This window comes from Ahaetulla prasina, chromosome 1 (genome assembly GCF_028640845.1).
Source record: "Ahaetulla prasina isolate Xishuangbanna chromosome 1, ASM2864084v1, whole genome shotgun sequence".
Taxonomy (NCBI): domain Eukaryota; kingdom Metazoa; phylum Chordata; class Lepidosauria; order Squamata; family Colubridae; genus Ahaetulla; species Ahaetulla prasina.
In genome coordinates, this window is record NC_080539.1 from 273,668,548 (window position 1) to 273,696,412 (window position 27,865).

The 27,865-nt window shown below is 38.0% G+C and overlaps 1 protein-coding gene across 5 annotated transcripts in view; it reads right to left on the reverse strand.

Annotated features, from left to right (window-relative positions):
• Window positions 1–27,865, reverse strand: part of GALNT18 (polypeptide N-acetylgalactosaminyltransferase 18) — a 397,689-nt gene that overhangs the window by 62,191 nt on the left and 307,633 nt on the right. For 3 of the 5 annotated variants that reach the window (XM_058159987.1, XM_058159959.1, XM_058159977.1), the window contains 3 exons: window positions 24,430–24,613; window positions 19,877–20,074; window positions 13,088–13,202 (listed from right to left, as the gene is read on the reverse strand). In XM_058159987.1, the coding sequence (XP_058015970.1) occupies window positions 13,088–13,202; window positions 19,877–20,074; window positions 24,430–24,613 (497 nt within the window). Of the gene's footprint in view, window positions 1–9,867; window positions 9,983–13,087; window positions 13,203–19,876; window positions 20,075–24,429; window positions 24,614–27,865 lie in introns of all 5 variants that reach the window. The other 2 variants (XM_058159996.1, XM_058159968.1) reach the window with 2 other exon arrangements.

Below are 27,865 nucleotides of genomic sequence, written 5' to 3' on the forward strand. Positions count from 1 at the left end.
CAATCCTCACTCCAGGGGTGAAATTCAAATTTTGGGCTTGGTGGGTGTGGCTTGGTGGGCATGGCCAGGGAAGGTTACTACAAAATCTCCAGTCCCACCCCACTCCATGGGAAGGATACTGCAAAATCTCCATTCCCACCCCACTCTGGGGCCAGCCAGAAGTGGTATTTGCCGGTTCTCCAAACTACTCAAAATTTCCACTACCTGTTCTCCAGAACCTGTTAGAACCTGCTAGAACCTGCTGGATTTTACCCCTGCTTCACTCAATTGATCACATTGTTTTGTTTTTTAAATCCATAGATGCAGGCTGAGAAATAGTTACAGCAATTTGAATAGAAATCCAAAACAGCTCATCACAACAGAGAATACTAGCATGTGTACATTTTATGCAAACCTGTGTCATGCTTTTTGGCTTCTGAATTTGCTCAGTTTGGGCAATAGGCTCATTCTAGCTGGCATTCACTTCAAATGAGTGGGTGGGTGGGAGAATCAGGAAGAGACCTCTCCTCCCTATCTTATGTGAATGGAAGAGTGCTGGATTTCTATTGTTCATCTTAGGAATCACTGCTGTGACGTTCTAGTTAGTCCACGAGAAGGACAAAAACTTAACATTGAAATATTATTTTCCCCCTGCCCATTACCCAGTAGACTAGAGAGCAGTGGAATTCTGAAGTACAATGAAGCAGGGGAGAAGTGCCAAGGAATAGTAACAAGTAATAATAAAGATGGAATGATATAGCAATGAGACAAGAGACATGTGGGCCTCTGGTGGCTCACTGCTAAGGGGCCTCTGGTGGCTCAGACTGCTAAGACAGTCTGTTATTAACAGCAGCTGCTTGCAATTACTGCAGGTTCTAGTCCCACCAGGCCCAAGGTTGACTCAGCCTTCCATCCTTTATAAGGTAGGTAAAATGAGGACCCAGATTGTTGGGGGCAATAAGTTGACTTTGTATATAATATACAAATGGATGAAGACTATTGCTTGACATAGTGTAAGCCGCCCTGAGTCTTCGGAGAAGGGCGGGATATAAATGCAAAAAAAAAAAAAAAGTATTTGAAGCAAAAGGTGAAAGGGTGAAAGATAAATGACCAAAGTATCAGAAAGTTGCAGTGCCCTGCTACTGAAGTTAAGGTTTTGCAGAAGAAATACTAATGTTCTATGATACAGTTTATAATGGATGAACTTGTTGTTACAATGATTTATTTATAAACTCAGTTCTTTGCAAAGAACATTGTTTTTATGACTTTCTATAAAATTAACTTAAGATTGTGGTATAGTGCTTTTCTCTGACAAATTGAGGCAACATGCAACTCATTTTATGGTTATCTGCATTCTGTTGTAGTTACATTTGCAAGTCTAAAAGCCTTGGAACTCTCATTTTCATAAGCTAGAAATAAGAGTAATCAAAGCAGGCTAATATCCATGTTATAATTATGTAATTATAAAGGATATATTGGCTGTTTACCTCGTGGAGTAATTATTATTCATAAATGCTGCAAGTCACTGATGCCATATGCCTGCAAAATGTTTGTATATGCATATATCATCTTAGTAGACTGGAACCATTCTAGAACAATGAATCTACCTCTGGAGCTGCAATTGTGAACAACCTCTGACATGTGTTACACCATATGACAACAGTAAAATAATAGAAGAAATAAAATGATTTCACTGCAATCAATTACATCACATTTATTAAAAAATACTACATATATGGGAACTATAGTAAACAGGCAAAAAGACATTTCATAATATGTTCTTCCACATATAAAAAAGAAACAATAAAATATGCTTATTTTTTCTTCCTCCTTATGGGTTAAGGTTCCTTAGGGGCTCATCATTTCATTGAGCTCATTCATGTGTTGATTGGATTGCCTTTTCCTTAGCAACCCAGAAACACCATGAACAGGCACAACATTTAAGTAGTTAAAGAGCTATCATTAGCATTTTTCTCAGCACATTTATTTAAGTTAAGTTTGCTTTCTTGTCATTGCACCTCGTACAACGAAATTAAATGCCATGTCTCCATTGATAAGCAAGGGCTGGATGTCTGATCTATTCCTTCTATAGTCCACTATAAACTTCTTGGTCTTATTGGTGTTAAGGACCAAGTTATTGTCTCCACACCACGAAAGCAACCGGTTCACCTGATCTTGATAGGCAGATGATAGGAGATGAGTCCCACCATTGTTGTATCATCTGCAAATTTAGTAATAGTATTACTAGTGTGAATAGGAATGCAGTCATGCACATAAAGAGTATAGAGTAAGGAACTCAACAAGCAACCCTGTGGTGTACCAGTGTTAAGAATAAGGGCTGAAGAGATATGATTACTTAATCTGACCCTCTGAGAGCAGCCAAACAGGAAATCCATAATCCAATTTAGGACTGAAATATGATTTATTTTAATCAGATTTATAAAGCAGTGGTAGGGAGGTCAATTCGATGTTTCCAATTCAATATTTTCTCCTATACACAGGCTTCGTATAGTTTAAAACAGGGACTGAAAATTTGTCTCTGTAGAACTGCCTGCAAAAATTTTTTCCTCTCTGTCCAAAAGACATTAGCATAGTTTCCCATCATTTAAGGCAAGAAATATAAGACAGCTGCATACTAAATCTTACAAAAAGATGAATATGAGTAAAAACAACTCTTTTTCACCAAAACAGAAAACCCAAGTTTATCTCCTATAGATAAAGGTTTGGGACCCACCCCAGCAACTAAAAAATAGAATAGAATAGAATAGAATTTTTATTGGCCAAGTGTGACTGGACACACAAGGAATTTGTCTTGGTGCATATGCTCTCAACGTACATAAAAGAAAAGATACGTTCATCAAGGTACAACATTTACAACACAATTGATGGTCAATATATCAATATAAATCATAAGGATTGCCAGCAACAAAGTTACAGTCATACAGTCATAAGTGGAAAGAGATTGGTGATGGGAACTATGAGAAGATTAATAGTAGTGCAGATTTAGTAAAAAGTTTGTCAGTGTTGAGGGAATTATTTGTTTAGCAGAGTGATGGCCTTCGGGAAAAAACTGTTCACCTTAGTTTAAAATTTAAATATTTTTAAGATGAGACAGACAAAGTCATGGGACATTACTTTATTAATGACTATTGGTCTTGATTGATGTTTACTGTTTCTGGAAACATGGGGATTTATTTTTGGTGATTGTCTGTAAATCACACTAGATACCTGGCAACCACATGTCCATGTGTTTTCCAGGCAACTTTTTGGACGTAATTTGCCTCTGCCATCTTCCTAGGGCTGAGAGGGAATGAATGGTCCAAAGTCACCTAGCTAACTTTGTGCCCAAACCAATACTCAGGGTTCTCCATCCATTGTCCAAGACCAACCATTAAACCAAACCATTAAACCAAACTTTCAGAATGATTATGTAGAATACATTAGGTAATAGTTGATAAGAATCAAAAGTAGAAGAGCACTATTACCCTCCTGCCAATTCTTATGACCTTCCTTAGCACATTAGATTGTTGAGTATATGATACTTGATATTGAACTAGATGAACCTTTGGCTAAGGGTATTCATCAGTTTGGCTGGATCCCAGTTCCCAAAACAGAATAGGATAATTCAGAATAGATTTTCTTTTTTTCTGTGCTGAAGCAGGAAGGTCTGAACTGTGTCAAAATGGGCATCTACAAAGTTTTGATACCCTGGCCTGCAGCCTTAGCAGGAAATTAACTTTTTGCATAAAATGACAGAATGGAAAAGAAAGGGGGAGCATTATTATTTTATATATATATAGAGAGAGAGAGAGGAGGAGGAGGGAGGGAAGGATAGGGAGAGGAAAAAGTAAAGCGAGAGACAAAGAGAGAGACTGGCCCAGTCTCCCTCATCTTCATCCAACACTACTTCACCATGGCTGCCTTCAAATCACATCAACCTTTGCTTTCAGGCAACCTCTGAGTTCCTAGTAAGTGGTGGTCGGGAACAGTAAGGTGAAGAAAGAGGTCATTTTTTTTTACCATTTTCTTTACAATCTAGTTATGCTTCATAGTTGCTCACCTCTGATCTGAAAAGGCCCTGTGACAATTGTTTTTGAGTGCATTAGGACTTGACATGATCCGTTTTTATGGAAGAAGACCAGCAAATTAATCCCTGATTGTTCCACTTTAGTACAGTCAGCTCCATTTTTTTTAAAAAGGACATATTAATCCTTATGACACCTCTTTCTATGGAGACTTTTTTCTATTGCCCATCTGCCCCACTCCACTTCCCCCCTAAGACTGTTTGATGGTGGTACCAGTGTTGCCCATAGCAAGAGAAACAATATTGCTAATTATCATTGCAACTGTATCTAAACAAATGAATAAGCATTTGAAAAGGACCAAAAGATTTTAAAGGCATGCAGTGCAAAAGCAACTACATGCATTTCTATAAATATGGAAAGCTTTGTCCTTCGTAAACCTCAGATTTGTTTGGAAATTCTAAAACAATCACTCAAATTTATTGAGCAATTTAAAACTTTTCTAAATCTCCAGACACTTTTTCTCAGGTTGTTCCCCTTGTGCATTTTGAGCTAGGAGCAAGGAACTTAAATCCCTACTTTTAAAGTCACTTGTTTTCATGCTTATCATAACTCTTAATTTGTTTTTTGTTCTTTGGACTATTTCCCAGGGGAAAATTTTCATCATACAAACATCAATCCATGACTTTTAATCTAACTGTATTTTAAAATTACAAAGTATGTAGTAATCTTTTCACTTTATTTTGGAAGGTATTTTTCATAAGCAAATGGGTATCTTGTTAACTTCCCCCAAGATTCATTTCTTGGTTTCAAACCTATTCTACATAGGGGGCAAAAAACAAAAGACATTTGCATTGTCTAACAACTATGGTACTATTGCTTCTCATTAAGACTGCATTATAAATATTCATTTATTTATATTCAGTTATAACTAAGGTTAGTTATGAACACTGTGTGAATTGCTAGATGTACTGTTGGAATTATCAGTCCATTATGGCTCTGTAGTTTATTTTGATGATGTTAAAGCACTGTAATGTCTTTTGATGCAGCTAAAAGGGAAAAAAAATGCTATTCTTGCACACTATGGAGTTTCAACTGTGGATATATTTTATATAGGTAAGGCTGGGCATCTGTGGAGTGATTAGAAAAAGAATTTCTAATTTTCTTTAATGATCCAGCACAAAATCATGTGCCTTTATCTTGCCCTGTCCATCAGTGTTAACGTCATTACTGGGCAAGCTGAATTGTCTGCCCAGCATATTACTTGAGAGATTTGCAGCCATATTCTGTCATGAAAATTATTAGGAAGGTCTCACAAGGATGATTGATTAAATTCCTTGCCAGTGAACAGAACTATCAAGTCATTCAGCTCAACACACATTGCACAATTTCAAAAAGAGAAGCCAGCTTTCTGTGGTGCTGTTCCAATTCTGTCTTGACTCACTGATGGCTGCTATGGAAGATGTAGCCATCTCTTGCCTGTCATATATTTTTTGTAAAGAATTTGCCCTTTCATCTGTTGACATTTATTAATCTGAGGAAAAACAAGGATTAGAGAATACAGAATAAAAGTGATTATAGAGTTCTTTTGTTGCCTTCACTATGTATGAAGTTTTACATAGACAATTGTGTCTACTTCTGCCAGAGCCAGAGCCAGAGTCAGTTTGATTAGTGATTGAGGCATCAGGTTAGAAAATTTTGAGTTCTAGTCCCATTTTAGGTAAAAAGCCACCTGGGTGACCTTGGGCCAATCATTTTCTCTCAGCCGTAGGAAAATGGAGGCAATGGCAAACCATTTCTGAGAAAATTGCAGGGACTTATTCAGGAATTAGATATGACTGAATGGAAGCAAAAAATAAAATAATAAAATAAAAATTAAAAGTTTCTCAGCTTTAAACATCATAGTTTTGCTTTCAAAAGGGGGAAATGTAAAATATATTTGGTAAAGAGAAATAAATAAATAAATGTAAAATATATTTGGTAAAGAGAAATAAATAAATAAATACAAGAAGGAGGATTCATAGCTTAGAAGCACAACATCGGAAAGGGACTTGGACAACATGCTAAATATGGGCCAGCAGTGTAGAGGATCTATTAGAAGGGCTAATTAATATGTTATGATATTTAGTAATGGGCAAAAAAGAAGACCATCCAAAACAGAACCATATGAGTGGAGAATCCTTCGATTCAGCTGGGTCTAATCTGTGGAAAATTTAAAAGCCAGTATCAAATTTTGAAGTGGGCCCAGAAATGCGTAGCTAGCTAATACATTGTAATATAATTCAATAACTTTGCTATAGTAATGATATAAATAGCCACATTCTGGAGAAAGTGATATTTGTTCCCTACAAGGAGTAAATTCAGAATAAGATCTGGAAAAAAAAATTAAAGCATGCCTAATCAATTCTAGTTCAGCTTTCCCTATATACAGCCACAGCCAACATGCTAAACAAAGTTGGTAAAAGACATTAATTAAGACTTCTGCCAATTGTGTTATGTTAATACAGAGAGGAAAAACCTCAAAGGAAGATTAGCATAACCTCAGACTTGGCTTTTCAGAAGGAAAAAAAAAATCTCCTATCCAGATAAGAGCATTACCCAACATTTTTGTCCCTTTCTAGAAATGTATACAAGAACTTGTGCAGGAATTTTTCAGCTGGCTCAGGAAGTCCATACGCTGTAAAGGGGCCATAGTTGCCCATCCCTGCTCTAGAGGATTAATATGTGGAAGTCATGTAGAACTGTATGTTGCTTTCACATTGATGATACTGCCCTTCATGCTTTCAGATAACTCTGTGCAATAGTTGCAAGCAGATGATTAATGACAAAGGATGCTGACTGCCTAAAAACAATTGTACCCAGACAACACATTGTTTGATGGAAATTGAATTTTTATATGTTATATAAATAAAATAAATAAAACATGGGGAAAAAATGACAAAGGATGCAATGTAGACTATTATGTTAGATATAAGATTATTGAATATAGCACGGGTGTCAAACTCATGGCATTACATTGCCATCACATGACGTATTGTGATGTATTTTCCCTTCCTGGAGCTGTGGTGCACGTGACCTGTGCATGATGCATCTGGTCCGCAGGATACAGCATACTTTCCCAAGCACAAGCTTCTGACCAACCAAGAATGATGGGATATATCAGAAGGCTATTTCTCTTAAACTCATCCCAGTCAGTCATGCCTTGAAATGCACTGAGGTTTTTAGACAATTACTATAAATTAAGATAATAAAAGCCACTGAAGGTGAAGATGCAATGCGTACAATTCAATTTTATATAACCTTATCCCCCCCCCTTTAGTAAAATGATTGAAATAATCCTGCCGTTAAAAACTTTGGAGGTGTGTTTTATGGATGGAACCCCAAAACATTAGTCATAAGAATAACAATGAATCTAGGAACGGACATACTATTTAGAAGACTTTATGAAGCAGGCAGCCAAGTAGGCAGCCATCTGGAATTTGTAGCCATTGTTAAAATAACAAGGTGCTAACAAGATAAGTGAAAGTGTTGTCCACAAGAATGTAAAGCAGATTAGCAAGGAAAAGAATTATGGTGGCACTGCTTGGAACCAATCTCTTCTAGAGAAATATCTGAAGGAGAATAATGTAAAGGGCCCATGTACTAAAGAGCCTCTATTTTTTTAAAAAAGTGTTGATTTAATAATAATAACAACAACAACAACAACAACAACAGAGTTGGAAGGGACCTTAGAGGCCTTCTAGTCCAACCCCCTGCCCAGGCAGGAAATCCTACACCATCTCAGACAGATGATTATCCAACATTTTCTTAAAAATTTCCAGTGATAGAGCATTTACAACTTCTGAAGGCAAGTTGTTCTGCTTATTAATTGTTCTAACTGTCAGGAAATTTCTCCTTAGTTCTAAGTTGCTTTTTCCTTGATCAGTTTCCACTCATTGCTTTTGTTCTATCCTCAGGTGCTTTGGAGAACAGCCCAACTCCCTCTTCTTTGTGGCAACCCCTGAGATATTGGAACACTGCTATCATGTCTCCCCTAGTCCTTCTTTTTATTAAACTAGGCATACGGAGTTCCTGCATCCGTTCTTCATATGTTTTAGCCTCCAGTCCCCTAATCATCTTTGTTGCTCTTCTCTGCACTCTTTCTAGAGTCTCAACGTCTTTTTAACCTTTTTTTTACCTTGCATTCTATAGACTTTTTTTTACCTTGCATTCTATAGACTACTCGCAGAATCCAAAGAATAATCAAATATACCGGTTGCAGAGAAAATTAACCAATAGTTTTTCCTGACCCAGTATAACTGCAATATACCCAGCCCAATGAATGCTTTGATTTTTAAATGTCTATAAAGAGGTTCGGTAACCCCCCCATCTCTTTTGGTGAATCTTTCCTACCTCGGGCTAACCATAAAAATCAATAAATCAATGCATGTTTCTAATTAAATAGATCTCAGTCTCTAGTTCAAACCAACCCCACTGAGGGAATAAGTTTTTGAACTAAAAAATATGGTCCCATTTTTTTAAATACAGTGATTTTTTTTGGGGGGGGGGGAACCCGCTATCTTCCTAGGAATACTTTTACTTACTATAAAAATCAGCTGGGCTGCTAAAAAGTCAACAAGATTATATTTTGTGAGAAAAATGTTGAGATACCAAAATCATATAAACTGTGACTAATCTATATGTCTTATCTGTGGAATAGAAATTGTATCATTATGATACAGCAAAGTGAGAGAAGGAATGACATATTATCCATCCCATCATTTGTCTGATTCTAAAATAGTTCCACTATCTTAAACAAGCAACAGTATCTTGAAGAAACATTTTTTTTCCTGCACAACAATAAATGTTTATAGTTTCACCCCTTTTTAAAATGTGTAAATAGTTCTACACTTTGATTTTGCAGTAATTCTATTTTCAAGGCTATACAAGTTAACGTCTAAGTGATATTCAAACCCATGTATCTCAGGATGCCTGCTCAGTGGTGCTGTGGATGCTAACATACTTCTAAATAAAATAGCTACAAAGAAAACAATTACCCAGTTTTCCTGTCTGAATAAGGAAATATGAGATGTTCAAAATTTACCTGTGCTGATAAATATGGTATTATAAATATGTTGATGACTTCAAAAAATTTACATGGATCAAAAGAACTGAAGGATTACAGTTTTCAGTGGAAAATTCACAACCGATGCAGTGCATATTCTGCTAAACACAATTATACGATTTATTTATTTAACATATTTAAATAGTTCTCCATCTTATACCAAACTCTGGTGAACCCAATCAAGAATTAAAATGATATCAATAATAAAACAAAATGAAAACCGTAATAAAACTATTAATGTCATAAAAATAAATATATATATATAAAACTGGTGCCAAGTTCAGCTTTTGAAGTGCAGTCACTACATATTAGAGGACAATGCAATGATATCCAGAATTAGTATAGATTAAAATGGTAATATGTGTAGTTAAAATCATATGAACCACATGACTATGGACTGGAATATTCAAAGACATATAATCCAAAACTTAATCAGATACCTTTTGAAAAGATATCCTATATGACAGTAACAGTTTTTGCTAATGTTTAAATAAGTTTGGTAATATAGTTTTTGACTTTTCCCATGAAAGAGCCAAATAGGCAAAGAGCCAGCTCAGGAATATATTATTTACATTCAGTAATATTGCGTTCTTCAGCTTTCCAATACATAAACAATATTATTGCCAACATTCAAGATTAATTTTATCAAAACTCACTAAATCTTGTAAAAATGCATGTTTCTAAGTCTTTGTTTTTATTGTTTATGATGCTTATGTATAGCAAATAAATCAAAAGAATTTGTTTATTTTGATAATTCCTTACTCTGATCCCAAGTTCCACGTTTTCACCTCCATAGATCTCCATGCCTTCATCTAGTAGACCAATTTCTTGGAAATACTCCCTGTCTACTATGAAACATCCGATCAGTGCCGGACTCCTGAAAAAACAACAACAATGGAAACATACAAATTGATTCTGGATGTATATCATTTAAGGCAAGCCCACAATTCATGAATTCAAGAGAAGTTCATTGTCTCATCTTCAACCATAAGATAGATTAACGTGAACGTTATAAAAAAAAGCTTTGCTTTTTTACATAAACAAAGTTGTTTCTTTCTGGGCTAGTTAAAAATCATTACTCATTTTTAATACTAGTAAGATGTTCCACTTTGTGGTATTTATTTATTAATTTGATCAATTTATATGCTGTAGCCGTTTATCCCTGTTAGGACTTAAGCACAGAAACATATAAATAATGACAAAACTACTAAAGAATGCCACTCTTTGGTCTCTATTTCTCAAATCCCGAAAGCACATGAAAAGAAAATTGGAGTCCAATTCAATTAAAGGAAAATCTGTTGGGGAAACTGCATTAAGGTCTCCATCCCAATCTCTTTTCAACAATAGGCAGATAGTTTTATTATGTCCTTGTCAAGGTTCCGATTGTAATTTTCCTTTGGAAGTCTCATTTTTCTTCAAAGATTCCTAGGTAAACACCAATTAAATTCCAGTCTTTCCAATAGTTCCAAAGTAACAGAATCAATAGGTCTCCAGAATTTTTGCCTTAATTGTGAATGTTGTAGAAAGGCGCAACTGGCGCACCAGGCGAACCTGGTGGAAAGCTCTCCTGGAGACGGCCGTCAAATGATCTTCAAAAGACAGCCGTGCATCCAGGAGAACGCCCAAATTGCGCACCCTCTCCATCGGGGCCAATGACTCGCTCCCGACAGTCAGCCGCGGACTCAGCTGACTGTACCGGGATGCCGGCATCCACAGCCACTCCGTCTTGGAGGGGTTGAGCTTGGGCCTGTTTCTCCCCCTCCAGACCCGGTCGGCTTTCAAACACCGGGACAGCACTTGATAGCTTCATTGGGGTGGCCGGTGTGGAAAAGTACAGCTGGGTGTCATCAGCGTACAGCTGGTACCTCACACCGAAGCCACTGATGATCTCACCCAGCGGCTTCATATAGATGTTGAACAGAAGGGGCGAGAGAATCGACCCCTGCGGCACCCCACAAGTGAGGCGCCGCGGGGTCGACCTCTGCCCCCCCCTCAACACCGTCTGCGACCGGTCGGAGAGATAGGAGGAGAACCACCGATAAACGGTGCCTCCCACTCCCAATCCCTCCAACCGGCGCAGCAGGATACCATGGTCGATGGTATCAAAAGCCGCTGAGAGGTCTAATAGGACCAGGGCAGAGGAATAACCCCTGGCCCTCCAGAGATCATCCACCAACGCGACCAAAGCCGTGTCATTGCTGTAACCGGGTCGGAAGCCGGACCGGAACGGGTCCAGATAGATAGTTTCCTCCAGGTGCAGGGGAAACTGATATGCCACCATACTCTCTACAACCTTCGCCGCGAGCGGGTTGGAGACGACGATAATTACCTAAAACAGCGGGTCAGGAAGGCTTCTTGAGGAGGGGCCTCACCACCGCCTCTTTCAAGGCGGCCGGAAAGACTCCCTCCAACAAGGAAGCACTCGTAAGCCCCTGGAGCCAGCCTCGTGTCACCTCCTGAGTGGCCAGCACCAGCCAGGAGGGGCACGGGTCCAGTAAACACGTGGTGGCATTCAATCTACCCAGCAACCTGTCCATGTCCTCGGGAGTCACAGGGTCAAACTCATCCCAAACAACATCACCAAGACCGCCCTCAGATACCCCGTCTGAATCGCCACAATTTTGGTCCAGACCGTCCCTAAGCTGAACGATTTTATCGTATAGATAACCGTTAAACTCCTCAGCACGTCCCCGCAACGGGTCATCCCGCTCCCCCTGGTGAAGGAGGGAGCGGTCACCCGGAACAGGGCAGCTGGGCGGTTATCTGCCGGCGCAATGAGGGAGGAGGCGAGAACGCCTCGCTTCCCTCAGTGCCACTAGGTAGGTCCTAGTATAGGATCTAACTAGTGTCCGATCAACCTCTGAGCGGCTGGACCTCCAGGAACTCTCTAGGCGTCTTCTCCGGCGTTTCATCCCCTCAGCTCCTCGGAGAACCAAGGGCGGTTGGGATCTGCGCCGGGTCAGAGGCCGCAAAGGCACGACACGGTCTAAGGCCCCGCCGCAGCCCGTTCCCAGGCTGCAGCCAGTTCCTCTGCCGTGCCGTGAGCCAGACCCTCAGGAAGTGGCCCAAGCTCCGTCCGAAACCTCTCTGGGTCCATCAGGCGCCTGGGGCGGTACCATCGTAATGGTTCCGTCTCCCTGCGGTGTTGGGTAGCGGTCAGAAAGTCCAGGCGAAGGAGAGTGATCTGACCATGACAAAGGTTCAATGACTATTTCCTTTAAGTCCAGATCTCTCGACCACTGACCAGAGACAAAAATCAGGTCCAGTGTGCCTCCCCCGATGTGAGTGGGGCCATCCACTACTTGAGTCAGGTCCAAGGCCGTCATGGAGGCCAAGAACTCCCGGGCTACCGTCGATGACGAGCCGGCAGATGGCAAGTTAAAGTCCCCCATGACTAATAGTCTGGGGGTCTCCACTGCCACCCCGGCAAGCACCTCCAGGAGCTCGGGCAGGGCAGCTGTCACGCAGCAAGGAGCCAGGTACGCGACCAGCAAGCCCATCTGACATCTATGACCCCACCTCACAAAGAGGGATTCACACCCGGCGATCTGAGGTACAGTGGTCTCCCTCGGCGAATGGTAATATGTGTAGTTAAAATCATATGAACCACATGACTATGGACTGGAATATTCAAAGACATATAATCCAAAACTTAATCAGATACCTTTTGAAAAGATATCCTATATGACAGTAACAGTTTTTGCTAATGTTTAAATAAGTTTGGTAATATAGTTTTTGACTTTTCCCATGAAAGAGCCAAATAGGCAAAGAGCCAGCTCAGGAATATATTATTTACATTCAGTAATATTGTGTTCTTCAGCTTTCCAATACATAAACAATATTATTGCCAACATTCAAGATTAATTTTATCAAAACTCACTAAATCTTGTAAAAATGCATGTTTCTAAGTCTTTGTTTTTATTGTTTGTGATGCTTATGTATAGCAAATAAATCAAAAGAATTTATTTTGATGATTCCTTACTCTGATCCCAAGTTCCACGTTTTCACCTCCATAGATCTCCATGCCTTCATCAAGTAGACCAATTTCTTGGAAATACTCCCTGTCTACTATGAAACATCCGATCAGTGCCGGACTCCTGAAAAAACAACAACAATGGAAACATACAAATTGATTCTGGATGTATATCATTTAAGGCAAACCCACAATTCATGAATTCAAGAGAAGTTCATTGTCTCATCTTCAACCATAAGATAGATTAACGTGAACATTATAAAAAAAAGCTTTGCTTTTTTACATAAACAAAGTTGTTTCTTTCTGGGCTAGTTAAAAATCATTACTCATTTTTAATACTAGTAAGATGTTCCACTTTGCGGTATTTATTTATTAATTTGATCAATTTATATGCTGTAGCCGTTTATCCCTGTTAGGACTTAAGCACAGAAACATATAAATAATGACAAAACTACTAAAGAATGCCACTCTTTGGTCTCTATTTCTCAAATCCCGAAAGCTCATGAAAAGAAAATTGGAGTCCAATTCAATTAAAGGAAAATCTGTTGGGGAAACTGCATTAAGGTCTCCATCCCAATCCCTTTTCAACAATAGGCAGATAGTTTTATTATGTCCTTGTCAAGGTTCCGATTGTAATTTTCCTTTGGAAGTCTCATTTTTCTTCAAAGATTCCTAGGTAAACACCACTTAAATTCCAGTCTTTCCAATAGTTCCAAAGTAACAGAATCAATAGGTCTCCAGAATTTTTGCCTTAATTGTGAATGTTGTGCAAATCCTTTATTAAGATGACATGAACAGAAATGTGACTGTATTGGAAGCAGCAAACAAATTTATATCCACGATTTATAGATGTGTCTCTCTGTGTGTGTTATGTTCACAATTTTCAATAAAAGAATAGATAAGAGACTGAAAAGCTATCGGGCAATCACAATCTTGCTCTCTTCTGTCCAAGATTTTACTTTACCTCCTGTCTATTTTGAGCTTTCATCCTCCTTATGTTTAAACGATCAGGAAAACAATAAAAAAAAGGAGGAAGGACAAACTGCATTATGCATATATTATTTCCTATTTGACTTTCACATGACTGAGAATGAAAATAGCACAAGATTAGCATTTATGTGCTAACATGTACACACTGTTAAATGAATGAAAACTACAACTTTCCTATACATATGATAGATCAATGTAGCACTTCATATTCAAAAGATACCAGTACTTTGGAGCACATGGGACACTTGTTTTGCAACTCCTTAAAATAACAGTGCCCTTTGCAGCTGTTATGTAATTATTTGGAAAGTATGCATTTGGTTGAAAGAATTGCAGACAGGTCCGATTTGTCCATTCTTCCGCATTCAAAAGGATCATCTGCTTTTGAATCTGACGTGTTACACTGCTCTATCATATATACTGTATATATACCATATTTTTCGGAGTATAAGACGCAGCTTTCCCCCCCAAAAAAGAGGGTGAAAATCTGTGTGCGTCTTATACTCCGGATGTAGCCCCGCCAAGCTTCTCAAACGGAGGTTTCAGAGGCTGGAAAAAGCATCAGAAACAAAGATTCAGAAAAGAAGCCCCCAAACAGAGCTTCAGAGGCTTTTTTTCTGAAGCTCTTTCAGAGGCTTTCAGAGGCAGAAAAAAGTTTTTTCTGAAACAGAGTTTCAGAAGTTTCAGAGGCAGAAAAAAAAGCAAAAAAGAAAAAAAAAGAAAAAGCAAGGCACAGAGCTCACAACCAAGGAACCTCTTGCTAAAATTCACCTCTGGGAACAGCTGATTGGGGGTATTCCAGGAGGCCAATCCACCTGCCGATCAGCTTTCTTCTTATTTTCCTCCCCAAAAACTAAGGCGTGTCTTATACTCCCGTGCATCTTATACTCCAAAAAAATATGGTATATAGGAAAGACACCCACATTGGACTTTTCATACATTCATTCTTTCTTTCATACATCTCCATTTGGTCTTTCACATGCCATATACACACACCTGCAGTTATCCACAGGTAAATATAGATAATGACATAGTAAAACTAGTAACACTTGGTAATACATATTGGATGCCAATGCTATCAAAATATAAGACTGATGTATGTATTCAGCACAGCTTGAGCCCAAGGTGCTGTTTCCACTGCTTATGGCCCTCAGCAACTCATTGCATTGTGCGGGCATTTCAATTATACTGCCATGCAATGCCAGAATATATCTTCAGGAAAGACCAGACAATTTGGCAACCAATCTGATGAAGTCAGCAAAAGCGGGAGTCAGGGCCCCAGGGGATTTATATACCAAGGAAGGAAAGAGCGTTAATTCATTTTTTAAAAAAATCCCAGTGAATACTTTGACATGCAGAGACAAAGACAGAAATGTCACTATTATCATTATGTGAGGAGGAGGAGGAGAGCATGGGGGACAACTGGATTCTAATTAAAGGAGTTCAAGAGTTCTTAGAGAAGAAACAATTTAGCATTCATTATGAAAATGATGATCAAGCTGTAATAAGGTAAGGCATCTATTCTTGATGCGATCATAAGATTTCCAAAGTCACAAGTGCTAAAATTTCTCTTTTCTCCTTATGTAGGTCAGACTCTCTGCGATGATAACAAAACTATAGGAGGCTGGAATGAAGAAAACACCAGTAGATGACTAATATTATCCTTCAGATCTGTAAACAAGCCCTCTTCTGATTTCTTTTATTGTACAATAGAAGTATCTTCAAGAATATTCTGAAAAGATGCTAATGCCAAAGCATTCATATTTTTATTCTATTTATTCCATTAATGTGTCCTTCCCTTTACTTACAAATAATTAAATTACTCTACTAATGTAATTGAATTTTGATGGGAAAAAGTAAACAGTGTTAAACAATTCTTGCTGTTTAAGATGAACATGTCTATCACCTCCTAGTCTTCATTCCATTTGAAATATTAAATCACAGTTAGTGGTTGTTCCACATATACATGCAATTGAAATGTAAGCAGCTACCATTTCTAGTTAGCATGACTGCAATTTGAAACTAGTTTTACATTTGTCCAGCACGCTGAACTATCAAAGAGCCACTAATCATAGTTAGATCACTCTTATGGGGGAACATGGTTTAGCTGACAATGACATGAAAATTATCCCAATTTGTCATGGCATAAATAGGTTTTTACTAGAAGTGAAAATGTCTCAGCAGACAGTCACGGGGCATTAACAACTACCTTATGCCATATGCTTCCAACCTTTCACATTTCATTTTTTCAGATCCTGGAGTGAGTTACTAGACTTTATGTGGTATCCTTCGGTCATCTACATGATTGATCTCCCTTTAATCTCCCTTGTAATCTATAAGTTAGCACTACAAATCAGACGTGACCACAGGATTGAAAGCTTTCTTCCAACGACTAGCCTTGTGGTGCGACCATAACAATCTGGAACTGAACACACTCAAAACTGTAGAAATGGTGGTAGACTTTAGGAGAAACCCTTCCATACTTCCACCCCTCACAATACTTGACAACACAGTATCAACAGTAGAAACCTTCCAATTTCTAGGTTCTATCATATCACAAGATCTAAAATGGACAGTTAACATCAAAAACATCATCAAAAAAGGACAACAAAGACTGTTCTTTCTGCGCCAACTCAGTAAGTTCAAACTGCCCAAGGAGCTACTGATCCAGTTCTACAGAGGAATTATTGAGTCTGTCATTTGAACCTCTATAACTGTCTGGTTCGGTTCTGCAACCCAACAAGAAAGACACAGACTTCAGAGGATAATTAGAACTGCAGAAAAAATAATTGCTACCAACCTGCCTTCCATTGAGGACCTGTATACTGCACGAATCAAGAAGAGGGTCGTGAAAATATTTATAGATCCCTCACATCCTGGACATAAAATGTTTCAACTCCTACCTTCAAAACGACGCTACAGAGCATTGCACACCAGGACAACTACAGAGCATTGCACACCAGGAGAACAGTTTTTTCCCGAAGGCCATCACTCTGCTAAACAAATAATTCCCTCAACACTGTCAAACTATTTACTAAATCTACACTACTATTAATCTACGTTTTCATCACCAATCTCTTTCCACTTATGACTGTAAGACTGTAACTTTTTGTTGCTGGCAATCATTATGATTTATATTGATATATTGACCATCATTTGTGTTGTAAATGTTGTACCTTTGATGTGTTTTTTTTCTTTTTCTTTTATGTACACTGAGAACATATGCACCAAAACCAATTCCTTGTGTGTCGAATCACACTTGGCCAATAAAATTCTATTCTATTCTATTCTATAAGGAGCGCTGTGCCATAAGCTCTGCCACTTTCATGCATGCAACATCATGATGTATATACAACAGGTTTGAAGGTTCTGTCACACTATCATGATGGTGCCTTTTTCATTTGTACCTAACCCTCTGCGGACCTCTCTGTATGAAACCCAGAAGAGCCATAGGCACTGATACAAGTACAGAAGAGTAATCTTTTTTGTTATTGACTTTTAATAATACGAGGGCAATTTTCATCCTGCAGTATTTCAAAGTTTTCTGCCACAGTGAAAGATTTTGCTACTTTATTCCCAGGATGCTTAGAATTCATTTTGAGTTTCTTTCGATAAGAATTTTGGAGCTTACTTTACTGTTGGCAGGAGATGTTTTTTGTTACATGTTTTCCTATCAGGCTGAAGCTTCCCTAGATGATCAAACTTCCTAAAGTAAGAAAGTCCTTAGGAAGATGATTCCTTATGATGCTTTCCTTGAGATTTAATGGAAATATAAGAAGATTGCTGGAAAAACAGGTCACCCACATGTATATCTTGTACAGCTAAATTGGAACTAGAACAAAATATTCCATCTTTGCAAATTTATAAAATACTCTTATTATCTTCTTGTTGTTTGGCAAACAAAATAAACACATTTTTTTTCATCAAATTGAAATTAAAAATGATCCCATATGTAGTTTTTCTACATGATACTGTCTGTATATGAAGCTATCGAAGTGCTGTCCCGGTGTTTGGAAGCCGTACGGGTCTGGATGGGGAGAAACAGGCTCAAGCTCAATCCCTCCAAGACAGAGTGGCTGTGGATGCCGGCATCCCGGTACAGTCAGCTGAGTCCTCGGCTGACTGTTGGGGGCGAGTCATTGGCCCCGATGGAGAGGGTGCGCAACTTGGGCGTTCTCCTGGATGAACGGCTGTCTTTTGAAGACCATTTGACGGCCGTCTCCAGGAGAGCTTTCCACCAGGTTCGCCTGGTGTCCCAGTTGCGCCCCTTTCTAGACCGGGATGCCTTATGCATGGTCACTCACGCCCTCGTGACGTCTCGCCTGGATTACTGCAATGCTCTCTACATGGGGCTCCCCTTGAGGGGCATCCGGAGGCTTCAGTTAGTCCAGAATGCGGCTGCGCGGGTGATAGAGGGAGCCCCTCGTGGCTCCCGTGTGACACCTATCCTGCGCAGACTGCACTGGCTACCTGTGGCCTTCCGGGTGCGCTTCAAGGTGCTGGTGACAATCTTTAAAGCGCTCCATGGCATAGGGCCGGGCTATTTACGGGACCGCCTACTGCTACCAAATACCTCTCACCGACCCGTGCGCTCTCACAGGAGGGACTCCTCAGGTGCCGTCAGCTAGGCAGTGCTGCCTGGCGACACCCAGGGAAGGGCCTTCTGTGGGGCTCCCACCTCTGGAACGAACTCCTCCAGGACTCCGTCAACTTCCGGACCTCCGAACCTTTCGTCGCGAGCTTAAAACACACCTATTCATCTGCGCGGGACTGGATTAGATTTTAAAAAATTGGTTTTAAGGGGTTTTTATTATTTATATTGTTTTAAAAATTAGGCTATAGAATAAGTTTTTTAATTGTTGTTTTTAATCTGTATTTATATGTGTTTTAACTGCCTGTGAACCGCCCTGAGTCCTTAGGGAGATAGGGCGGTATATAAATATAAATAAATAAATAAATAAATAAATAAATAAATATAGTACTATCCTGTAGAGTGGCTCTAGTTGTCTCATTTAAATATTGGTAGGAATCTGTTCCAGGTGTCTTCAAGATGGAAACATATTTTTAGTTTTCTGCCACAATTATGAAACTAGCACTTCAAATGTGGACTCTTTAAGAATGCTCCAAGTGCAGAGTTTACTTTCCTCTTTATAATATAATGTTGTAAGTGGACAAAGGAATTACCAAGCTTGTAGAGTTAGTGATCAGCATATGGTTGATGTCATCTTCTCTTAACATTTACGTTTTCCTAACATTTACACGAAGTCTAGAGATCGTTGCAGAAAACAACTTGATACTTCTTCCAGTCAATTTCCTGCTGATGTTATGATTGTTGTGGACAACTTATCGAATAATGTACATTATATCACTTACTACAAGAAACACTATAATTGCAGAAGTGAAGACTTCTGCCTCAGTTGTAACATTGCAAAAACAGCTTTAGTGTGCTTGAGCCAGACTGATTATTATACAGAAGTTATAGGTCTACGGATCAGCAACCTTTCAAACATTATATGCTATCACAGTCTAATGTGATGCCCTGGGTGCTCTCTGCCTAAATCTCTGGAGACCATAAACCTTATAAGCAGTACTGACTTCATACGATTTTAGCCTTTTCAACAGTTTTAAATTATTTCAATTTCATTCTGGAGTCTAAATAGATGACAATCATGTGGTGCTTATAGGTGTTGCCTTACCCAACATGATACAGTATATAACTGTATTAGAGGATCAAAACTTGGCATTTTCTTTGATTATTTTTGGCCTTTTAATTCTGCTTTTCATGAACATTTACTGACATATGCACATTACCTTATAGGAGCCGTAGTGTTTTCCAATTTCCACCAAGATTTTGGTGGATTTAGATATCGACACCATAATTCCCAATCAAATCCTTGGGCAGATAGTGGGTATTCTTCTAGTTCAAAGTTGTCATATTTGATATTATCAAATGATGGAGATATAACTCGTTTTCTGTTTTCTTTTATCCTGGTGAGTACTGGCTCAGCCCTTGAGAAAAGGAAGATGATAAGTTTGTTTCAACAATGATAGGTAGCAGATGATTCTTACCTTTGATCCATGCACCCTCCTCAACGTACATATACATATATATGTGAGAAATGAGTAATTATTTACTAAATAAATACTTCTATCCTTTTAAAGTCTTACATCAAAATAGAAACAAAGGTGGGGGAAAGGGAAGCTGTTAATTAAGATGTCTTAAATAACAGATGGGAAGGACACAAATAATTAAAGGTAACTGATAGGTGCTAATGGACTCAACATTGCAACAGTAATCAGTGTTGGCCTTTCAAGTTCTAAACAGCAGAAACTTAATTACAAGCTGTTTCAAAGTTCCCATAGCAATGGAACACTAGATTCTATGTAGCAAATGTCTCCCTTGACGTTATTTTAATACAAAATCAAAATACAGTATAATTGGAGTGATTAATGAGGAAGATGGACAATAGGTACTGCATTTGGAAAGACTGAAGGCTTTGTTGTCTTCAAATAGTGCTTAATTTGGATACCAGGAGATATTTTGTTTACTAAAATCCTGCTTCTGGACTATTTCTAAAACTATAGCCTGAATGGACAAATATGCAGGAAATATTTACTGATGTAGCCAGAAAGAATGTTTAGAATTTTCATAGATGGAACATTATGACTTAAGCATCGTATTTGTCTGGACCACTTATGGTGAAAAAGAAAACGTATTTTGCAAACTATCCCACCTCCCTGGGGAAAGGGTACTCTGGATGAACTCAGATTAAGAGTCTATTTTAATCAATTAGAGATGGTCAAAAAAAGGGGTTCAGCATGGGTGGGCAAGGGGGACACGTGATGCCATAAGTGCAATGATGTCATCATGCAAATGACAAAAACTATGTAATTTGCATTTGCCACGCTGCAACTGGCACAAATGACATAACTGGAGGATTTGCATAATTATGTCCTTATACTTGTAACATCAACATAGCTTCTATCAAAAGCCTTTGAGAATTATTCAAGCATATTTCCCAGCTTGGCGCCATTTCAGATATATTATTCAGAGGTTTCTATTTTTTTGTTGGTGGTTATTTCTAAAGATATGCAGCATGGCACCACTGAGAGTTGAACTATGAAATGTGTAAAGGGACACGGGAGAATACGTAAAGAAAAACCATTTTATCTCCACCTGAGAATGGGAGAATAAAGTCAGCAGTTGTGTACCTATTATACTGATGTACTGATACCTGGAACTAGGAAGCCACAACTGGAGGAATATAAAAGCAGACTTGAGTAAACAGCTTGACCTGTGTGATAACCCTCAGACCCTTTTCTAATAACCCTATCTGATGGCTGCAGATATTAGAAAATTGTATTCTCGGGAGTCTTTGCCAGTTTTGTTTAATGCACTCTTAATCTACGGCATTGTATTTTTATCCATCTGACCCTAAGAGAGATCAAGATATTTCTGGTTAAAAAGATGTGAAAAGATGAACCTAACATAGCAATAGCAATAGCACTTAGACTTATATATTGCTTTTACAGCCCTCTCTAAGCAGTTTACAAAGTCAGCATATTGCCCCCAACAATCTGGGTCCTTATTTTATCCAGCTCAGAAGGATGGAAGGCTGAGTCAACTTTGAGCCTGGTGAGATTTCAACTGCCAAATTTCAGGCAGCCAGCAGTCAGCAGAAGTAGCCTACAGTACTGCACTCTAACCACTGTGCCACCACAGCTCATATGACTCATGACTAACAGATTAGTATACTGCTATTATTGTTAATACGTAATGATATATACTAATAATACAAACAATGGCATGAAGGTCAAAGACTCAAGAACCATTTAAATGTAGAGATCTTTCAATAAAAAAAGATTTTGGTTGAAATTGTGCTGAAGAAATTATTATTTTTAATGGATATTTTAATTTATGTTGCTCTATAAACTACCAAATACTCTCCCTGAGGTGATATTGACCCAATCTATGCTAATCTGACTGAAATCCCTTAAAACATGGTTATGTGAAAAGATCTGGGGATCAAAGGAAATGGTGATCCTCTTAGATGGTTCCGTTGTTTGTCAACTAATCCTGTCTCTTAGCTGAGGAATGTGGTAGCGTAAAAAAATGTAATAAATAAAAAAAAATGTTGTCTCATATTGGTGGGAGGAAAATTTCTCTTAAATTTCCCGTTCCCATGTCCCGTTATTATGCTTATAGCCCAGGAAATCTACCTCCCAGTTTTAAAAGCTATAGTCAAGTTCTAAATAATCATACAAATATGCTTGGGGAAAAAATGCAAAATAGTTTTTTGAAAGTAAACTGTGGACATTCTGACCATTTGCTAAGTTTGTAAATGTCTGGATAGCCACTATATGGCAGCCAGGAGATACAGAACTCTTTTTGTTATTTTTGAAATCCAGGTATGACCAGTCACACCATCTATTAAGTCTTCTCATTCTAGGAATTATGCAATATGCTGCCATGATCACCCCCTCAAATGTTGTTTAAGAAATCTATAATATGCACTCATCTAGGGTTTTTAATTTAAATGGCTCTTTACAGAAGGTTAAATATGGACTGAAGCAGCAACACTGAACGAGAGAAAAACAGGCAGCATTGCACAATGCAACGAATATATCAAATAAACTTATCAATTCTTTCTTAGCTTTATGCAGTCAACCTGAACATCTTGCATTTGTCTCCCAGTGTTTGTGTATGGGAGGGAATGCTGACGAATGCATTATGAATTAGGAGGCTAAACCATCTATTGTGTTCATATGATAGGACAGTACAGTTTCTATGCATACTTCCACTGTATACATGAAGCTCCTCATCTGCCACCAAAGATTTCTCTTATCTATATATTGACATATAGCAGTGCCAGTCAGTGAATGTTCATGCAAATATCCTACCTTTAAAATATTCCAAAAGCACGGGCCCAGCCTATTCAGGGTTTAACTTTGCAACTCTATTGATTTCCAAAAGATACTTTGACTATATTGTCTTTAATTTGATAACCTAACGATGCTTAAAAAAGATCTATCTGATGCTCAATTAAATTATACCGAACCCAAGGAAATTTTCTCTATATAGATGAAGCAGCATACACAGTTTCCCAGGCAAGATGAAGAAAGTTCTTTTGAATAAGGCAGTTCAAATTGTGCAGAGAAGCAATTCAGAAAGTTCATGAACCCTCAGGTTAAAATACCTCTGGCCATTGTCTTTTCAACTCAACTGAAGTTCAATTTAATGCCTGAAGAACAATGATCTTTTATAGTTCTCTCAGGCATTGGATGGAAGTGAAAATGGAGAATGTTAATAGAATAGCCCACACAGAGTAATTCCCTGAGTCACTAGTGTACATTTGTCTGAATTTTATCAGTCAAATAAGCCTTAGAACAGATGCTTCAGCATTCTAAATGTTCCAAAACATTCTTCATCATTGTATTCAGACTGGTACTATTTTACAGAAGTACTTAAAAGTAAAAGTGAAAATGCTCCAAGTGTTTTGGATTACAACTCTTATAATACCCCTTGGGATGAAAATTCTCCTAATGCTATTTACCATGTTCCTGACGGGAATTCCAATCCAAAATATTGCAAGGAAAGTCTGCAGCATTGCACTTTATACCATCTGGCTAGGCAATGTTACAATTAATTATTTAAAAGCCTGAAGTTTTACATTAGTGCTAAATTTCATCTACTGTAACTAGCTTCCCTGCTATTAGTGGAGATGTACACATGTGACAGTGCTACACTTTAAACATCTATAATATGTTTACTTCTTAAACTAAGTTAATACTGGAAATTATACTCACATTCTTCACCTGCTTATATTTTCTGATCTTTCTGTGGATTTCTTACTTCAGTGTATTCGTAGTTCTGATAACTGTGGTCTTGGATATATCTGGATATATCTGCCCTTTCGATAAATCTGTCTGTCTGACTGTCTGTCTGTGTTGTCTGTCTTACTTCTGGCTACATCATACCATTCAATTGGTGAAAATGTAGAAACTTAAATGATGTCATAAATATAATGTAATTTTGATTAAATTCAATATCAACAAAACCATTTCATAAAAACGGAAGTCTATATTCTTATCTTTCATGAATAAAAACACTGTTTTCAACACATCAAAATTGGTGAGGCTTCAAATTTAGTTTTTACTTACATTAATACTTCACTGAAACCAATGGCCAATTGACAATGGATTTTTAATACTGCATAACTGGCAATCAAAAGGACTTTGTCCACTAATATTTAAGCCAATTTACCCAGTATCATTACCCCTTACACAATTAGAAGGTCTTTCTCACATTGCATCCTGCAGCACTTTTTAATCACAAGTCTACATGAAATGACAGCAACACATACCAGCCCACGTTGAATTCTACATGTGCATCAAAGAGTGCAACTACTGGAGCAGTAGCTGCCCTCCAGCCACTAACACGAGATCGAATCAGCCCCTCTTGCTTGCTGTGGCGGACCATCTTAATGAACCCCGGTTTCCGTGTGTTCAATTCGTCAACATATTCTTTTAGCTTCTCTTTCAGCTCTTCTGCATAAAGACAAAGATGGTTAGCAACATCTTTCATACTCCCAATATCTATAAAGGGCAATCTTTAGAGGAAGACTAATAGTGTCAAAATGGCGGGGGCACCTGGAGCAATTAAAGCCCTACTTCTTTTTACATGTGAGAGATGTAAAATTATACATATTAAAATTAATCACCTTGCTGCACACAACAATTCAGCATCTATTAATCTTCCGTTGGACCATCTGCTGTTTATATTTGGAATTGGTTTTATGAAACATAAAGGATCAAAAAGAATAAGATCCTGAAAGTTGCTTGAATCCTCTATTTTCAATAAAATCCATTTTGTTTAACATATTAAATAAATGTGCTCGCTCTTCATGTAGTGACTGTTCAAAGTCACGACAGACCTCCCAAGGACTACTTATGAACTGGATTTGAAATTTGAAGATCACATGATCACATTTTAGGTGCTTGAAACCAACTTGCATTTACAGTTCTTTGAAGTGTCCAGTGGTCACATGATTACAACTTTTGTTTGCTGGAAATTGGTGTTTATTTCCAGTTTTCAGCAAAAAAAACCAATGACCATTATGGACAATGGATTTGCTTAACAACGGCCGCACTTGCTTAACAACTGGTAATTCAGTTAACAACTGCTTCAAAAAAATTCATTAAAATTGGGCCTGGTCATGTACTGGTCTACTTTATGACTGGGTTAAGTCATAAATATTGTATTTTTGCAACCACAAAACAAGAGGTAAATTTATAATGGTAAATTATTATTTGGAAGCCCTTCTCTTCCCTTCCCTTCCCTTCCCTTCCCTTCCCTTCCCTTCCCTTCCCTTTCCTTTCCTTTCCTTTCCTTTTCCTTCCCTTCCCTTCCCTTCCCAAGTACATACTTTTTAAAAACCATGTATTTATAAAATATGGGTTTGAGATATGAAAAATATGAAAATATCTGTTGGCATTAAGGAGCTGGCAACAGAAGAGTGTCATGGGTTGTACTGTGTTGTGACAGTCTTAATCACTCCTTAATTCTAATGCATATTTTCCAAAGTCTTGGATGTGATTCTTTCAGTACAAAGGCAAGATATACTCTGGCAGAAATATATAAAGCTATTAGTTTTGTTAACCTGGGCCTTAAATGCTATTGATGCACGAGAAACAGAGTAGTCATTGAAACTTATACAGAAAAAATATTGGAAGCAAGGAGAAAAATCTGATAAATTATTGACCACTTGATTGAAACAGCAACAACAAAATAACATCATTTTTAGCTCAGGGGAAAGTATATAATGTCTCTCATCTTTCAAACGAATAATTCTTTTTATTTTTGTACTCAATTCTATAATATCAAATCAAAAGTTCCTGAATAGCAAATCAATAATTTTTAAATAATAGAGTGCTTCTAATAATTTAGTATGCAACATATCATCGGTTTTCCTCATGTCTAATTAAGCCACTAACTACTGTCAGTTCTCATGTCTTCAACTATATTTTTTAAATAGAGATCAACAGTTGTTGCCTTTTTTATAAAGGCCTCAACCTACAGAAGTCCATTTAGTGACTGTTCAAGTTACAAAAGCACTGAAAAAACCGACTTATGACTGATTTCACACTTATGACGATTGCAACTTCCCTTATGACCATTGCAGGTCATGTGTAAAAATTCAGATGCTTGGCAATGTATGACTGTTGCAATGTTCCTGGGTCATGTGATCACCGTTTGCAATCTTCTGACTAGCAAAGTCAATGGGGAAGCCAGATTCCCTTAACAACTGTGTTACTAATGTAACAACTGCAGTGATTCACTTAACAAATGTGGCAAGAAAGATTGCAAAACTCACTTAACAAAATGTCTTGCTTAGCAACAAAAATTGTGGTGCTAAGTCTTGGACTTCCTGTATAGCCAATATAATGATCAATTTTTTGATTACTAAGAATTAAGGTGATGATTAGTTTTGTTATTAGTGAAAACATTTAACTATTCTTTTGTCAACACAAAAGGAAAGAGATAGAGGAAGAGAGAGAATATGACTCTGCCATAATATTTGTTGGGATATATTGACTAGAGATTGAGAAGAATTTCAGTTGTATTACTGTAACCTAACCCCATTTTTTTAATAAAGTATTGCTAAAGAGACTGTGAGAATCATGCTGGGAAAAGAAATTACTTTGGCTTGAGGCAGAGGCCAAGAACCTTATGACTAGATTATACAGAATAAATTAATGAAGGTAATATACTTTGCAAGCTTTGTAAAAAACAGTTGCTGTCAAAATTTTAGCCTCTGCATTTAACAAAGCAATCAGGCAATAATAGCTTGCATAGTCTACTTAATATTTTCCCTGGCTTTAATATTAGAGTTGTATCTGGAAGAGCAGTCTTAGAAAAAAAATACAGGCATCTGAGCTGCCTTCCACCCCTCCCCTCTTTGCCCCAGTGTCAGCACAACAGAGTTGCCAATAAAGCTGCAACCTTGAAACAGGCGTGGGAAGAAATGGGAGAGGGGTTCACTTGGAAGCACTACAGCTACCAGCAGAGAAAAGCAGCCAACTAAAACAAGGTATTTTTTTTCTTCAAAGAAGACAAAAGAAGTATAGAGGCACAGCAAAGCCGTTTTGCTTGGAGTTTGTCCGAGAGGCTTTTCAGACCCTGAGCCTAACCTTCCATGGTCCCCTCCATCCTACTCCCAGGCACCCTACACTCTGCATTTGAGTCTATGTCCACTTAATGACTTAATCACTTGCTTAATTATTGCAATGATTGAAACCCAGAACTGCAATTGTTGATCAGAGTAGTCATACAAAATATCAGACTGGAGCATACAAAACATTTGCCAGACCAGTTCTCGAATACAGCTCATCTGTCTGGAACTCACACTGCAGATCAGACCTTAATACAATTGAGAGAGTCCAGAGATATTTCACAAGAAGAATCTTCCATTCCTCTACCCGCAATATTATTATTATTATTTATTATTTATTGAATTTTTATACCGCCCTTCTCCCGAAGGACTCAGGGCGGTGTACAGCCGGAGATAAAATACAAAATATATACAATTAAAAACAAATTAAGACATAGCAAAATTACAAAACGGCTAATGATTAAAATTAAATTTAAAATATTTAAAAATATTAATAAAACCCAATTTAAAATCAAAATCATTATGCCAGTCCCGCTTGAATAAATAAGTATGTTTTTAGCTCACGACGGAAGGTCCGAAGATCAGGCACTTGACGTAGGCCAGGGGGAAGTTCATTCCAGAGCGTCGA